Source organism: Ciconia boyciana, chromosome 8 (assembly GCF_034638445.1).
Source record: "Ciconia boyciana chromosome 8, ASM3463844v1, whole genome shotgun sequence".
Taxonomy (NCBI): domain Eukaryota; kingdom Metazoa; phylum Chordata; class Aves; order Ciconiiformes; family Ciconiidae; genus Ciconia; species Ciconia boyciana.
In genome coordinates this window covers 51,561,566-51,578,497 of record NC_132941.1, presented here as the reverse complement: position 1 = coordinate 51,578,497, position 16,932 = coordinate 51,561,566, and the positions used below count along the sequence as shown (strand labels likewise).

General features: G+C 47.2%; 1 protein-coding gene across 1 annotated transcript in view; it reads right to left on the bottom strand.

The window, feature by feature from the left end:
• Positions 1-16,932, bottom strand: part of FBXW4 (F-box and WD repeat domain containing 4) — a 63,004-nt gene that overhangs the window by 2,703 nt on the left and 43,369 nt on the right. Inside the window, exon 6 of the mRNA XM_072870754.1 lies at positions 12,666-12,731. Coding sequence (XP_072726855.1) covers positions 12,666-12,731 — 66 coding nt within the window. The remainder of the gene's footprint in view (positions 1-12,665; positions 12,732-16,932) is intronic.

Sequence of the window (16,932 nt, the reverse complement as noted above, 5' to 3'; positions counted from 1 at the left end):
CCAGCATCACACAGTTCTGAGGCACATCGCCAAATGCCTTAATTCTGTCTGTAATCTGGGCTAAAGCCCTCGTCAGGGGATAAAGACCACACAAAAGGAGAAATAGAGTCCCGGGAGATGTTAAAACAAGTAAACACCTTTGTGTCAGGAGAGAGAAATTGCTGATAAAGCAGATTAGCGCCTCGAGCCCTGGTGTCCCCAGATCAGAAGGCGAGCCCTGGCCGATCTTTGCAGCCAGCACGCTTCTATGATCACAGAGCTGGCGGCATGCTGGGGCCAGCCTGTTTCCCCACAGTCACTCTCCAAAGAGCAGATTATGTAGAATAACAATTTCTTTGTGGCTGTGTAATTCCCTCCGTGACCGTGGCTGTGGGCAGCTACATTGGCCCTTGATGCCAGGGCCCTAGCAACCATTTAGAGAGGCCAACCAGCCCTAGCGATGGCCCCCCCATGCAAACCTCTCGGACAAGCTTTAACATCAAGTGCATGAATTAATCCCCCCCAACATGAATCCAGGGGTGCTGGCTTATTGGACTTTGTGTTTCTCCAGGCAAGAGATCGAGGGGATTCCAGGCTTCAGCCCTTTGCAACCTTCTCAATACATTAACCCTTGGAAGGTTACTTGCAAACCAACCCAGCAGCAACTCTGCACCTGCGTGCAGGTCGAGAGGTTGAAGCATTTGCAGTCTGAGCACTGGGCGCAAGAGCTGCAGGGTTTGGCTGGGGCAGATGGGTCCTCAGCTCCACCATGGAGTGAGACATCGATGGGCATCTCTGAGCTCTGGCACTCCCCTGCCCCTCCGAGCACACAGATCCCCTCCATCTGCTGTTCTGCAAAGCCAGCAGGACAGATGGACATGCATGCAACCCTTCTCAAAGCTTCCACACAACCTTCTTCATCCTATGAGTTATATGTGTGTCCCAGAGTTGTAAGGCATACAACAGAGGTATGAGGAGGAGTCAGCTGCTCTCCCAAACAAGAACCCTTGGACTACCTGTGAGATGCATAAGGAGCCAGACTGCCTACCCTGCAGAGTCCTCTGCCAGTTGCTCAGGCAGGAGCAGGGAGTTACTCACAGGAGATGAGCTATCTCAGCGAGCCCTAGGCAGCACCAGCAGCTTGGACCCCTCTCTCCCCACTTCCACATGCTACTGCTTTTTGTTTTGTTTTGTAGGGTACACCCTGGACTGGTGCTCTGGGCACGTGGCACTTCGGGAGAGGAAACCAGGACAGGCTGCACACGGGCCACGCAGCCTGGCAACACATCTGGTGAATATCTCCTGCTAGCTAGCTGAAGCCTGTTTGTGTTATTTCCCCTCCACCATTTTCCCTGCTAATACACTTTTACTATGTAAAGGACTAAGTGAGCTCAGGGAGAGAGGAGCACTGTGCTGAGGAAAGGTAGCAGGATGCAGAAGCACACGTGAGGATCTTTTACTCACTGGGACCAGCCCTCTTCCTCCTCTCAGGTGCTTGAAACACGTCACAGCAGATCACCTCACAACCTCCCACCTCTAAACAAGCACCCACCACACCCAGACCAAGCCTGGCCACATTAAAGCTTGTCTTCCATCTCCCAGACCAGACCTCAGTCTGCAGTGCTGCAAGATGGCAGCAATTTTTAACGGCAGCCTGGTGACGTCTCCAAGTGAGAAATTTCAGCATCAAAGGGACAGGAGAAACCAGAGAGTCTGGATTCCTGCTTTCAGAGCTTCCTGTGCAGCACTGAACACCACCCAGGTGCCTCGCTTCCAGTGTTTCTCCATGCCTTCACACCTCACTGCAGTGGTACCCAAGCATCCCAGCAGTCACACCTGTTTTCCTCCCTCCACTTCCCTTTCCAGCCTAGGCAACAAAAAAGAAAGAAAAAAAAAAAGGGGGGGGGGGGGAGTATTAGCTTCTCTCTGTAGCCAGGAAAGCAGCACAGATACTTGCAAGTTACTGCAGCAAAGCAAACTTTGCTTTGCTGGTTTGTTAATCAGTTCAACTCTCCTGCCCCAAGAACAGGTCAGCCAAAGCAGCTTTCAACTGTGAGGTCCAGCCCCTGCATACAGCAACAGTCCTTTAGCAGTTTACAGAAACAAGGCATTAGTTGCTACAGTGAAGCACTTATAATCTGACACCAGGGGGAAATCATACTGTGCTGTACACTGGGCACACAAACCAAAAGACCTACGTGTTCTGGCATGGGCATACTTAAATTGATAAAGATGCACAACATGATTAATATTTCCCCCATTTTTCAGCAGATTAAGGTGTCTCTGGACCAGCTACCACCAATGCCAGGCTAGCTCCACATCCCTGCAGCATATGCAGCCATGCTGAGCCCATGCTGGGAAAGGAACTCTCTGCCACCATAACTCACCCAGCCTTGGGATCACAAGTTAGTGCCCACAAATTGTCCAGTCTTCGTTATCCTAAATACTCCCTGTCCTCAAACCCCAGTCCCCAACAACTACCACTTCCCAGGAAGCAAAACCCACAGTAAAACCCACAGCTCATCCTTAATAACCCATAAAGGATCAAGATAACCCATCAAGGGGCAACAGAAAAGCAGTAGATACACCAGCACGTCACTGATGGTTTTCTAACAACTTACATGGGCAGAAGATATCTGCTCAATGAGGGACAGAAAGAGATGCGATAGCTATCTTGAACTTTGTTTCTCACCAGCTTGCAAAGATCACCAGCACCAGCCAAACGCAGCAGGGAACAGCCTTCTCCTTTCCTTTGTGGGCCCTTTTTCACCCTCTGCACCCAAACACCTTCCAAAAACCACATAGCTGATGCTCAGCACTTCAGGGACTAGGGTACCCTGTCCTTGTTATGTGCTATGAAGGTTAGTCAGCAAGTGACTGTGAAGCCCAAGCAAGACCAAGCATGGAAGGTCCACACCACCTCCCCACCATGCCCTGGCCCTCCAGCAGTAGCAAGGCTGTTTCACTCCCAGGCCTTCCTTGGGCAAGCCAGGTAGTTAGCTGTGCAGATGGCGGGAGTTTTGCTATGTTTTCTGCACTGAACAGCCTGGGCCAGATAGTGCCAGGGTTCAGTCCCAGTGCTGGGTGGCACCGATAGAAACAGCTCCAAACCAGTGGAGCTCTGTGGAGCAGAATCACAAATGTGACGGTCCAAGTTTCCTGGAAAGACCAGTATAGAGCCAGAGCTCTCAGCTTCAGCACCTTAACTACAAACCACTGGGCCAACACAGCACCTACAGACACACAGGTAGGCCTCCAGTGCCAAGCAGGAAACTCACAGATATTCTGAGTTTATCCTACTTTCTCTTAAGCATCTGCACAGACTGCAATCGTATTGGCAGTAATCCAGTACCAGCCCACAAGGAACAGAGCCAGAGCAAATCCAGCAGCCCATTTTGTCCCTAGCACAGGAAAGCTGTGTTAGCACCAGGCTCCTGATTCCTTGCTGATAGAACAAGATGTTTAAACAAAGTCCCTGTGCCTGGGAAATGTATCAAACTGATGAGTCCAAAAATGAAAGGCATTTTTTTCAGGCACTATAGAGAATCATTTGATTCATCTCCGTCAATTCCCACATTCTTCAGAAAACAAGACTTTTAAAAATTACTTTTAAAATAAGCTGTTTGTTTGGGATTTCTACATTTCCCTCTTTTCTTTCCATGCTGGAAATCTAGCCACGGACATTGCTATCATGATACCTCCAGAAGACAGGAGCCTTCTAGCCTGGAAGCAAAGTGAACTACCAAGGAATGGCAGAAACGAGCTGGTTTAAGTTGTTTTTTTCTTTTAAAAACCAGCTTAAGGCTCTATTCCTCCTCACCCCAGCAATATGAAGACAAAATAAGATCAGTCATGGCAGAGCCCAGATGGTTAGTTTCCAGATAATCCATGGGATGTTGCTGTCACCAAGTTAAAGCCATATACAGCCTCCCAAGCCACAGCCATTATTTGTGTGACCATAAAAGCTCAGGATTTCCCTGAGACTTTGCTGATAGCTGGCGTCCAAAAGAAGTCTGCACCTCCCTCCCTGTACCCTGCCCATTTGCTGCAGGTCTTGGCCAGCTGTCTCCAATACACATGAACTACATTCCAAAAGCTGGGATGAAACAATAAACACTTTTCTCCCTACCCTCAATTTCTGGTGACCCCGATTCACTAGAACTGATATTATACAAATACGCAAATTCTAGGAAACTGCTGAATTCAGAACATCTGCTGAAAACAGAGATGTGCAAAATTGAGGACATACTCATTCACTCTGGAAACCTCATCTGTGAACCGTGATCATCCATCAAAGAGGAGAAGCCATTGCACATAAGCAGGTGACTATTCAGAAACCGAGAAGAGCTCTAAACCAGTATTTTGGCCCCAGTAACTTCCCCAAGTCAGGTGGGAAGCATATACTTTTAAAAAAAAAAAAGGTGGAAAGAGCACCATTCAATTCAAAACACTAGGATATTTGAGCTGAGAATCAAACAGAGAAAGGAAACAAAATCCATTTAGAGACAATTATCCAGAGTGCAGCATTTGCACAACTTCTGTCATCCAATTTGGAGAGCGCACCAAAACCAGAGGGAAGAGCTGAGCTGTTGTCTCTTCCAGGTGCTTTGCAACAGTGGCTGAGGCACCCAGGGGACACAGCAGCTTATGCTAAGAAGGGAAAGGCTTGGTCAATATAATGTACATAGGGAGAAGCATAGATCCTTGGCAAAGTGATTCTTCATAGAGTTATTCTACCCCAAGGTTACCCCTGCATTTAGCCAAGGCTACTAATTCCTGCAGGGAGATGAGGGACTGGCTTGGGGAATTTTGAGGGAGCACGTCCATGTGAAAAGGCTCAGAGATGCTGTTATAAGTGATTTTCAGAGAAATGCTTCTCTCAGCTTCCTCAGTGCAGCTGAAGGGACTTGAGGCAGTAGGGGGGAATGACACCAACGATGGTTTGAGATTGTGTCAGGGGGGAGAGACAGAAGAGGGAGTTTTGCCTTCTTTTCTTCTGCTTTCTCTGAATTGGCCCACACACGCTTTAAATGGTCCAATAAAAAGATACAATTTCTTTACCTTTCCAGCTCTGGGACCCTGTGAGTTTTTGTTGTTCGGGTTCCCGTAAGGTTAAGTTCAGAGGATAAACTGACACGCTGGGCTATGGGAAAAAGCCAGTTTCTTCAAATAAAGCCACAACGGTGCAAAAGAGACCCTGCTGGGGCTTTTATTTGGGAAAACAAACAGAAATGGCACCAAGCCCTTCTGCTTTACGGACCAATTTAACTATAAAACCAATGTTCTCCCTCTCGGGGGTGAGGACGGGAGAGAGACAGGACATGACAATAGTCCAAAACCTTGGGGGGAAAAAAAAAAGAAGATAGGACAAAAAAGGTTGTCTGTCCCCTTTTCTTTCTTGTCCATGGCTCCTTTTCTTAGCACACGTGTGTTCTTGTAAAAACGATTAGATTGCAATTTGTATAACATGGTGACCCCCAAATTCAGACATTTAACCCCTTTTCTCTGCAAAGAATGTCAAGAATGTCTTCTCTGTCTTTCTTTCCAACGGTAGGAGTAGGGGGGAATTCTCTCAAACTGTGATTTCTTGGGGGAAGAGAAAAAGAGGGAGGCGAGGAAAAGAAGCAGGGAATTCTCAAAGCCTCTCGCCTTTCGCCCCACTTGTGTGGGAACAGGCGGCTGTATTGCTCCCTTTCTGGACAGAGCTCTGCAGGTCTCCTTTAGTGGGGAGACAAAAAAATGGAGAGTCCAAATCAAAACAAAGCCATCTGTTTAAATGAGCTACTGCTAGCTAGTGGCAGAGGGGGTTCCTTATTCACTCCTTCCCATTCTTCTCTCTTGCCTCTGTTGATTCTCTCTCAACCCAGGGAAAAATAAAGATTGCTTTTGCTTTGGCTCAGAGGGATGAAACTGATTGATGCGCTTGGAGTGTCCAGACCCCACCCACACTCTCTGATTGTTTGGGGCCTTGTAAAGTTGTCATAAATACGCCTGAACAGGACTGCAAAGGCCACAGCATGCCCTGGACATGCACACATCCAAAGGGCAAGAGCTGGCCTCACGCTCATCTATAGTGAGACAGAGCTAAGACTGCCATAGGGAGGAAAGGATTTAGGATAAACACCTGTATGTGCTTCCTCTTACAACGGTTTTATGTTTAGGTTAAGATGCACCAGAGCCCTCTTAACAAAAGGAAGGCAGAATATGCCCAGCTTATGTGAGAGGGTTCAGAAAGACAATGTCAAAAAAAAACCCCCAGAAATCTGGAAAGAACCACAAGGCCCCAAATGGTTTTGAGAACACGTGCATACCATGGGAAATACATTGCACAGACAAGACTGAAGCTATCCATTATAGCCAGGAGACAGAGCTCTGAACACAACAAAGTCTGCTAACAGGAACAGTCATCCAAAAGACTGCCACTTAAGAGGCTCCCTGCAGCAGCAAGCTTTCTCCAGCACTGACTCAAGTAGTTGACTGTAGGCCTAGTGTCCTGCCTCCAAAAACACCCAAGATCTCAGAGCAAGGGAATCAAATCCTACAGTTCAGAGCTGCAGAACTGGGGCAGGAATTTCCTTCTGGCCTTGTCAAGTGATTAAGTCATGCCTGAAGGCAAGAGACCTGTTTATATCTAGTCTTGCTGTTCAAGTCACAAGTGGGATTGCCAGCTCCATGAAGGACCTGCTTTTCCCTTTGCCTAGATCTACATCCAAACTCTCCATCCTACCTATCTTACTGCAGAGGGAATGGTTCCCAAGGACCAAATTAGAAATCCAAAGTCAGTCATTGTGCCAAATTGATTTAATATCAACAGGCCAAGAAAGGGTTCACCTAAAGACTAGAATTCCCCTATGACAGACCCCAGTCTGTCACCTCACCAACCCTTTTTCCTTTGAATTTCAGGAAGAAAGCATGGCATTTGTGTTCCTTTATTATTTGTGTTCCTATATTAACCAAAGGACATATAAATGGGAATAGCCAGAACTGATGCTTTAAAGAGACTAACCAAAGCTATCTGTGGACGGGATGGGGAAATAGCACAGCAAAAAAACAAGCAGGAGAGCCTCAGGAAAAGAGAATGAGCAGCCATCTGAGGAAGGGCAACCACCTGTGGATCTTCCCACTGCAGTGAGTGGAAGCAGTAGACGGCACAGATTTACATTCACTTACCTGATGTAAGCACAGCCCAGAGAGCTGTTTAGCTCACTGTTGGACAAGTTTTGGATTCATTATTGCGATTTAAAATGGTGTTCAGCCAAGACAGAGATGCTGAGACAGAAACCCAAGCCTGAAAGGAGTAGGAAGTTTCTTTCCCACAAAGCCTGGAGAGAGTTTCCTTGGCAAAAAAAAAATACTTGGCATGATGAATCTATAGAAAAGTGGGGCAGGAGAGGGGATTCTGCATCTATAGCATGGTATTATGATTCTTCTGCCCCCTCAAATCCTGTGAAACTGTTACCAGTGCCAGGATAATATTTGCTATTGCTTGTCTCTCCTGGTACCAGAGATATCCACCCACTTCTCTGTGACTGGATAAATCCAGTTTAAATGCCTGGGTGAAACAGACTCCCCACACTTCTTGGATCTAGCAACTCCAGTTCTGAATCTGTTTGCTCCCTTTACCCAACAAACTCCTTTTGTTATTAAATTAGAGGGTCTCAAACTTGTTTAAACCTTGGAGTTCAAAGCTGTGGAGAGAACGATCTTCAACAGAACTTCTTTTAGAACACAACGCTAAGAATTCTGCTTGTGCATCTTGGGCCAAGCTTCTATATTAAAAGCTTTTGTTGAAAACATTTAGCAAGCTTTATAACCAAGAACTAGACCTGCAGATTCTAATTTCATTTATCTACTTCCACAGATAAAAAAATCTGAGCACAACAGGATGCAAAGCCAAGAAGGACTGGATTTAAACAGAAAAGCATCAGTAGTGATCAGCTAACCAGGGTGTTCAGTGCTATATACTGCAACTGCCAAATTACACTTGCTGTTTAAGAACAGCACAGGGAGCCCAAGTTTTAAAGCTCTCCCTCCTTGTTGACAATTGCTCATGTTCACTCACTCAATGGCTCTAAAGAGCCACCAAAGTGGATGCAGATCAACATATGCCAAAATTTGAAAGACAGCAACTAATTCTTGCCCGCCCCACTGCACAGACAGATGTAACCTAGCAAGGGTCCCATGGAAGCACATACCAGAGATCAAGCAGCAGCAAGTTAGCAAACTTCAGCCAGCTGCTTATGACGGTAACGCTCATGCTGGCTTTCAGAGAGAAAGAGCACAATGCAATAGCACGAGAGGCAAAGACGGATTATTAACCTGCTCAGCAGCTGCCTGGCTACCCTGAAAGACTCCTCCCCACCCCTCTTCTGAAGGCTCCAGCCACACACCTGAATCTCCCTTCTCCTCCACTCCCAAGCCACTCTCATGAATCCTCCAAGTCCCACCTCCCCAAAACTTGCAGACATCAAAGGCACCTGCCTTGAACACCTGAAGAGCAGGGGGGCCTGATGGTCAAGAAATGCAACTCTGTATCTTCCCTTTCCATGCACTCTCTATTTTTTTTTCCCCCCATGCCTTTGAAAAAGGTGGCAGAGATAAATGGAGAACAAAGAAACAAGAAAAAGCCACAGCTTTGGCCCACACCCTGCCTATTACTTAAGGGGGAAGGAACTCTTCCGAAAGAGGAGGAAAAAAAATGTGCTCAGACACAATGGCTCAAAAGGCCGGGCAGCAAACCGGGCCACTTTGTACTGCTAACAAGGGAAACCTAATTACAGGAAGAGGGCAAAGAGGGACAGATAAAAGGGATACAAAATTTCAACATCTGTTGCCATAAAGGGATAAGAAGTGGGGAAACGCAAAGTGTCAGTTTGGTGTCAGTGACGGCGTAAAGCCACTTTCAAAGGACTCAGGAGAGGGAGAAAAACCGAACAAGAAATTAGAGGGTTCTTAAAAAAACCAAAAAACAAAAAAAACCACTCTGCCAAAAATGCTTTCAAAAGGGGGGAGGAGATGAACAAAGACTGGATATTTAAAAGGTAGAGGATCTGGGGTGGCTTGTAGGGCACAGCTAACTTTGGCTCAGTTTTCACAACAGCTCTCATACCCTGAGTCTGTTATGTTGTGTCACAGGAAAGGACAATGTAGGACTTGTGCATTCAAAGTGTTTACAGCATGAGGACTACCATGCCAGACAGATCACGGGTCCATTTCAAACACTGGGCTTGGCAGAATAGCTCCAAGAGTTGCTGCAAAGCGAACTCTGAAGTATCCTACCTTATGGAGAAGCACCCTTGAGGCAGGGGCATTTGTCACCTAAAGACATGCAGACCACCACGATAGCCTGGAGAGCAACAGTTCTCCGCAGGCAAACGACAAATGCTGGCCTTGGAGCTGTTCCCAGTGGTGTGTCACCCTTGTCTCCCAAGGAGTTTAAACTCCCAAAGGAGATGGGAGGTGGGAAGAGAAAGAAAGAGGAACAGGATCTGAAGAAAGTTTCCTTTTCTCTTGCTTGCCATTAACTGGCTGTTCTGCTGAGCCACACTGGCAGATGAGACAGGAAGGTCTGAGCAGAGAAAGGCAAAAGGGAGCAGAGGTACCTGACCTGCAAGAGGGGCAGCTGCCATCATATCCCTCACTAGCATAGAGAAGCAAGGGGATTTGCAAGAGGCCAAGGAGTCAGCAAGGCCTGACACTTGATGCAAGGACACAGGTTAGTACCCAGTGGCCCATATCTAGTTGTTCTTTCCTGTGCAGACCTATAATCACCTAAGTTATTCACAGGCCCCCTCCACACACACACCTTGATCCTGAGTGGCAATAAATGCACAGTAACTTCCTCACATCTAAAAGCAATCAGATGGCACAATGTAGCATCTGTGGGATGAGATATGTCCTCCAGAGGTGCAGCTAGCCAGCTTCAAAAGCATAGGGAAAAAAAAAAAAGTCCTCCTTCATCACAGGAGAAAGGGCCAGGTGTAACACCAGCTGGAATTTCAGCCATCAGAGACAGTGTCTTGGCATTACGCGGTCATTCCCCTGCTTTAGACTCCCCTTGACAATTGCTTGTTGCTGCCTGTTGCGGCTTTGATCCAACACCATCATCTCAGCAGAGTCAGAAATGAAAGACAGTTGTGGGGGTGGGATGCAGCAAGAGGCGTTTCCTTTCCCCACTAAAAGTTTCCTTGCCGCCAAACCCAACCAAGCCCTTTTCAAAGCCCAGAACATATTTCCAGGTGAAGACATTATCCCCTTCCTCTTGGAGGGATGAGAATGGCTGCCCCACAGTCAGGGAACAGCAAAGGTCATAAATACGAAAACATACCATGACCAACAGCTACAAGCACCAACCAAGGACTTATCTGGCCTGGAACTAAGAAGATCAGTACACAAAAGGTTATTTAAGCTTTAAATCCTTTTGTAGCGTGTTCCAGCTCTCAGCTGTTGGGGAAAAAGACCACCTACTCCAAGGGAAGAGAATGCCACAGAAACTGCTGCAATGCTACTTACACACACCCCCACGCAGAAAAAACCCAGCTAACTGAACTAACTGGTCTTGGACAGCACTAAACATCTAAGTGGTGCTAAGGATCCTGTAGTTTTAAAGAACACATCTTAAGCACCATTCTACCCTGCCTCATTTTTTTGACAGAGAAATTGCCTGGATTCTACTCTTAGAGATAATGTCTTTGCCATGTTCAGCCTCTGTGGGTCAGACTCTGGCCCTTTGTGCCCACAAAGAAGGGGTAAGCAGAAAACTCGGGGGGCCTGGCTCTGTCTGCCAGATGTTATCAGGACACATTGGGCACAGGAGGAGCTTTCAGTCCTGGGTAGCTCTGAGATTTTGAGTGTCCATGCCACAGTCCCAATTCTGGAGTCTGACCAGAGAGACAACATGCACAAGCTTCAAAGGAAGAAATAGCATTTCCCTACAAGATCGCTTCTGGCAACCACTGGAGCCTTTGAAAATGAATCCAAAGTTCTGCTGGGAAGAACAGTTTATTGACAAGTCAAGACCTGGAAGGACAGCTCTGTACTCCCTCGCTATGAATGATCACATCAAGCTTCATGTGCTAGTTTCCCGGCCGTGCTCCCTACTTGGTCTCCTACCCTGCATGTGCTGACGAGACTCCCAGCTCACACACAGGTCCCCAGAAAGGAAAAGACCCAGTGGCATGGTGCATTCCAGCTGTGACAGGTGAAGAGGGAAGAATAAGTCTGACACTCCAGCCATTGCAACAGAGGCCCAGTGGCCTAGGTTGCCTTGGCTTTTTTATTTGCCTGTCACTCAGGCTTTGACGTTATTGAAAGATCAAACTCCGTTGTGCCTGTTCATTACCTTAATCCTATTTTCTACACAGCTTTATTATCTCTTCAGGCTTCCTTGGGAAAGGCTGTCAGAGAGGCTGGGGCAGGGGGGAGAGGGTTGCCTATCTCCTCACCCCTGTCAGATGCCTCTATTCAAGAACAGCCGGAAGACTCGATGGGCAGGGGTATCACAGTGCGGCCTGGACCCTTCTGGGGTACTCCAATGGCACCATTGACTAGGTCACCGAGAAACATGCGCCACAGCTGAATGCGCTGGTGCTGTCTTTCCTGCTCTAGTTTGTCCTTGGTGGGATACATCCCTTGCAAAGTCTTTATTTTTGTTACTTCAAAGAAAAACAAACTGGTTTATATTTGCATTTGATGCAGTTGACTCAGACAATCTAAACTATCTAAACTATAGATTAGAAGGCAATTGGCCTCAGACCAGCACTGCATCCACAACAATCCTCCTCTACCTCCTTTCCCCAAACACAGCTATGCTGACACCTCTCAGGCCCCTTCTGCCATTACCCCCCTCTCTCCCCTCCCAGAGCACCCCAGCTCACCTCAATCCTGACGGCACTCCCTTGATAATCTGTGCTGTGCCACTCCTACCCAGAGCATACCAGTCCTGGAAAGCTGAGCTGCCGTTCAATAATCCTGCCAAATATTTGCTATCTGTCCATCACTACACAAAGACCCCCAGGCTGAGTTTCAAATTTGTCAGCAGTTGAGTCTCACGTCAGGATTTGAGCCCAACATTTCCCCAGTTGCTAAGGTCAGCACCTTCACCTAACAGGAACTACTCAATGGCCCCAAATCAGAGGCCACAGCAATTAACCTCCTCAATGCTTATTAAGACAGAGAAGACAACATGCCTAAGTCACTTCCGTAGATAACCTGTCGCCACCCCTCACCTCCCTGAGCTACCAGAAACACCATCCAGGACAAGATGACTGTAGAGCCTGCGTTTGCCTCTGGCTTCTGAGCACCACAGACAAGCGGGTGAATGGGAGGATGCAGATCACCTTCCTCAACCCTCTGGCTCAGGCTGAAGCATCAACTGAGACAGATGAAAAGGAAAGTATTATGGGCATATTCTGACTGTACATGGGTAATGGGAAGAAACCAGGATGGCTGTGCCATCCACTAGAAAAGCTGGGAAGAAAAGTTGAGCTGTTCCCTACTGAACCAGAGCCACCTGTCACAGACACCTTTCCACACCAGTTTGTTGCATCCCCCACTCTGTCCCACATCTCACGTTTAAACATCCCTTGCCTACATGGACTAAAGAATCATTTTACGGCATGTCCAATATTGCATTTCTCATTGTTAACCACTTTTCTCATCAACCTATAAGCTGGAAGCTCACTCACCTCTCAAGGTCCCAGATTCTCAGAGGTGAGGTGTGTCCACAGCAGGCTGTCCCCGTCACAAATGAGCTGTTTAAAAAAAAACCAAGCAAACAGAAAAACCACTTACTAATCCTCATGTTCTGAAGAAATAGTGCATGAGCAAGACAGAGAAAACAGGCTACAAGACAGACTCTGAATTCTGGTTCACAACTATTTCAGCATGTTCCACCGCATTTCACAAGGGGCAGGCAGCAGCAAAGGGAGAGGTGCTCCAGAGGTCTCAGTAGCTGAGCTTCCCAGATGCAGCAGGTCACAACTGCAGAGAATTGGCAGGACATAAAGATGTATTTGCATATGCAAAGGGAAAACCTAAAACAGGAGCAGCTGTAAATTGCAACAACGTTTCCAAAACAATTAGCACAGTACTCAGCACATTTCATATACAGTCAGCGCTGTAAGCTGTGGAAAGACCCCATGGAAAATTCCCTGTTAATTCCTACTTCATGTCTCACTTCTGTTTGCTGGCAACTTCTGAGCACAATCATGAATTGGCTGCAGTATCACAGGCCTAACGAATCACAGAATAGAGGTCTCTGGTCCAGCCTGCTCAAAGCAGGGCCAATTTCAAAGCTGGATCCGGTTGCCCTCCCCAGTGCTCAAGCACTCTCTATTAGAGGCAGCACAGCTCTCCTGCAGCAATATTTGGCTCAGTTCACACTCTCCAGCAGGGTCCATTCCAAAGTCCTCTTTGGCAATGCTATGTCCCTGCTGCACATGCTGGCTCCAGAGGTTGCCTGACAGCCACTGGCCTCAAACTAGTTGACAAGACAGGAACAAATCCTTAAAATCAAGCAGCAGGAACACGGGTGCTGTGGCTCTCCACACCACACTGCCTGTTTTGTGCCAACTTCCTATCCTCAGTCCAAATAAGAGAAAGCAGCCCATACAAAGATTTGTAAGTAAGCTATAAATGACCTCTCACAAAGCCACATTTATTGCAGCTACTGAGAATAAAACGCCAAAACTATGTTTAAGTCATTGCAACAAGGATAGCATGAATGCAGGAAACGGAGCCTGCTTTAAATAAAAGCCGGCTCTATGCTTTGCCTAAACATCTTTTGCAGCATGACATGGGGCTGGCAGCTGAAAGAGGAAAGCAAAATAAGGAAACAATGTCATGTCTGTAAAAATAGCAGTTTTTAAACATTTCTTTGATCCTTTACAATATTCTTCCTTTGGAAGTCGGAAGGTGTCTCCAAGCCTCTACTGCACCAGGAAGGGATTCTTGCAGTGTCCTTGACTTCTGTAAGAAGCACCACTGCTGTTGTTACAAGGCACCCAGCAGCAAAGTGGTGAACATGCAGTCAACTCAGTCAAAGCCAGAGAAAAGCCACGTGGAAGCAGGGCCAGAACTCAGGACTCCTACTCCTAGCTCTGTGGTTTAGCTAAGCAATTGGTTTCTCCAAATCATAAGGCCAAAGCAGCACTGCCAATACACTCTGCAAAAGAGGCAAGCAGGTAACATCAAGCCATCTCAGAGAGCTACGGGAACCAAGGAAGAGCTACAGCTACCAAGGCTCTCTTTTGCTGGCTTTATCCCTCCTACCCAAACTCGCATATCTGGAGATGTCCACAAGTCCTGTGACCCTTAGCTGCCCTTTAGGGCTAGACAAGGCCTGCAGCACCAGAGCTATTTCAAAGTCTCTCCAACCAACTGTCTTACATGCAAAATCCAAGGTTCATTGGCAGTGCACATGCAATCGGCCCAATGCACCTGTAGCCCAGGGCTCTCTGCACAGATGCTGCACGGTGCACACATTATTATTCTCCATGGAAGTCCCTGACCAAAGTCTAAGAAAAAGCCAATTCCTGTTGCTGTGCATCAGGCATGAGGACCAATTAAAAAAGCGTACAGCACTTCATATTTGGAAACAGTGTTTCTGCTCAATACCTGCCCTCTCTCCACCATAGTGCAGGAGAAGAGGAAACGTTTTCCTTTTGCCAATGTCTCCCATCTCAGAGGAAAACAAGCAAAAGACACCCACTCTGACAGCTCACCGGTCAAACCCCATGTCTGGAAAGCAGCACTTTGGTCAGGGAGTCTCTCAGCTACAAAGCTAGGTGTTGGGTTCTGTCCCTCCCTCCCCAAACGTAATCCATTAATAAATACTAAAGCCAATTACCGTGGTTAGAAACATAATAGCAGTCAGGGAGTCAGTCAAGCAGGCAATTGGGTGCTTAAGATTTTTCTTTTGGGGGACAAACTGACTCTGTCCCAGCAGAGAACGCCCTCACGTGGGAGACAGGCCCCTTTGTGCAGAAGGTATGCACAAGGCTTTGATGGTTGCCACAGGTCTAAATTAGCATGGAGGCACACCAACAGGGAGAAAAAGGTGGGAGGAACAGCAAGGTCTAATCCCTGCTCATGCTGTCAGTTCTGGACTTCAGCTTTCCCTCCTCAGTCCTTACCCCCCACCCCTCAAAGAAAAAAAAAAAAAAAAAAAGAAAAATAGCATTAGATGAAGAGATTTCTCTCTAGTGTTGCATACAGGCCTCAGGGCCACAAACAAGTCTCTTCTGGGTAAAGCTGACTCTATTCAGTCAACAGGAATTTTGTCTCATACTTCAGCAGGATCAGGTTTGCAGGCCTTATCTTTAACAGGCTGGAGCCCATTAGCAAGCAAAGATAAGACTTCTCCTAGAAGAGCCAGGCACCTTCACTGCCAGGATTAGAAAGCAGCATTCACAAGACAAGCACAAGAAGTGGTGCCAATAAGAAATTGTCAAAGCCTGGGAGCGAACTGACCTGAAAGTCTGGATTCCCAGGGGATGACACAGGGTCCCTTACCTTGAGTCTGGTCTGCAGGCATACACTTTCAACCCCCAGGCCTCTCATAACTGGGAACCTCACAGAGGTGATGGTTTCACTCCAACCAAAAGGGCAATGCAAGTTAGCTTTGGTAGGTCTAAAACAACATGCAAATTGGAGCTAAGCATGTAAAGCTTGGCTCCAAAGCTTCTGAAACATTGTTCAGCAGAACTGAAGCCTTCTACCAGGCTTGCTTCTTTCCGTTTACCTTCAACAAGGCTTTTTGTCTTAGGAAGCACAGAGCACACACCAAAAACCTCTGACCTAGAGAAGTGCAACCTCTTCACAATTGTTCTTGCCAGCTGCCCAAGGTAATTTATTTTGCCTACAATGCTTTCAGGAGTCAGAGAGACTGGGGAGACACTAGATTGGGAAAAGGAGAGCACAAGATACCCTATATATATTACCGCAGGGATGACCCATCTCTCTGAAATATATATGATACTACTGATGTACACAGACACTGACCAGATGCATCTACATGCTACATGAAAACTGCTATGTCCAAGCTTCAGATAGCCTTGGAAATGCAAAGTCCCTTTCCCACTAAGCTTTCCTCTGCCCTGCAAAAGCTGCTGGGTACCATGACTACAAGCTCCCTCCAAAAGGCTCCTCTAATGGGAAAATTAGTACCATTGCAGGACTTCCGTAACAGGGCATGTTGTCTTCACAGGGATCCCCCAGGAGGTAAAAACAAGCAAGCCAGCATAGCATTTCCACCTCTGCTGTACCAGGAAGGTGAGGATTTTGTAGAGCATTGAGACACATACTTCATACACAGCATGTTTTTGTTGTCCAAAGCAAGGCATTTTCCAACTCATCTGATACTTTGATGTTCTCCTTCCTATTTGAAACTCCCTACTGAGAAGGAGGAGAGGAGAAAAAAAAAGGGGGGGGAAGAAAACTGCTTCTCCTGAAGCCAGACCTTCTCTATGCTACAGAAGAGACATTTCATTAGAGATCATCCCCCCAGAACAGAAGCTGGGCCAGGGGACGAGAGAGAATACACATCCTGGCAGTGCTCTTGGAAGAAACACAAGAACTTCTCTCCATCTGATTGACTTGTGGTTGTTGAAGATCCCATGGCTTTTCTGGCAACAGCAGTAGTGCTCTGGCTACAGTCCAGCTGCAGTGATCCCATGCCTCCTCCCAAGGTGCCAACTACACAGTTTCACCCCACCTGTGGCATCCCTCTTTACCCCATCCTGGACAGAACATTCCAGATGTGGATGAACCAGAGGGAAAGAGGTAGCTGCCCATCAGTCCCTTTTGGAAAGATGCTGTTTGTCATGAGTCTTGGAAACGGCCTCAGCTCCAGAGATACAAATCCCATTGTACAATACACACCTTCCTCACTGTTAACCCAGCCTTCATAGCAGGCACTGCCTGAGCTGGGAATCCTGCAATGCAAAGTCACTG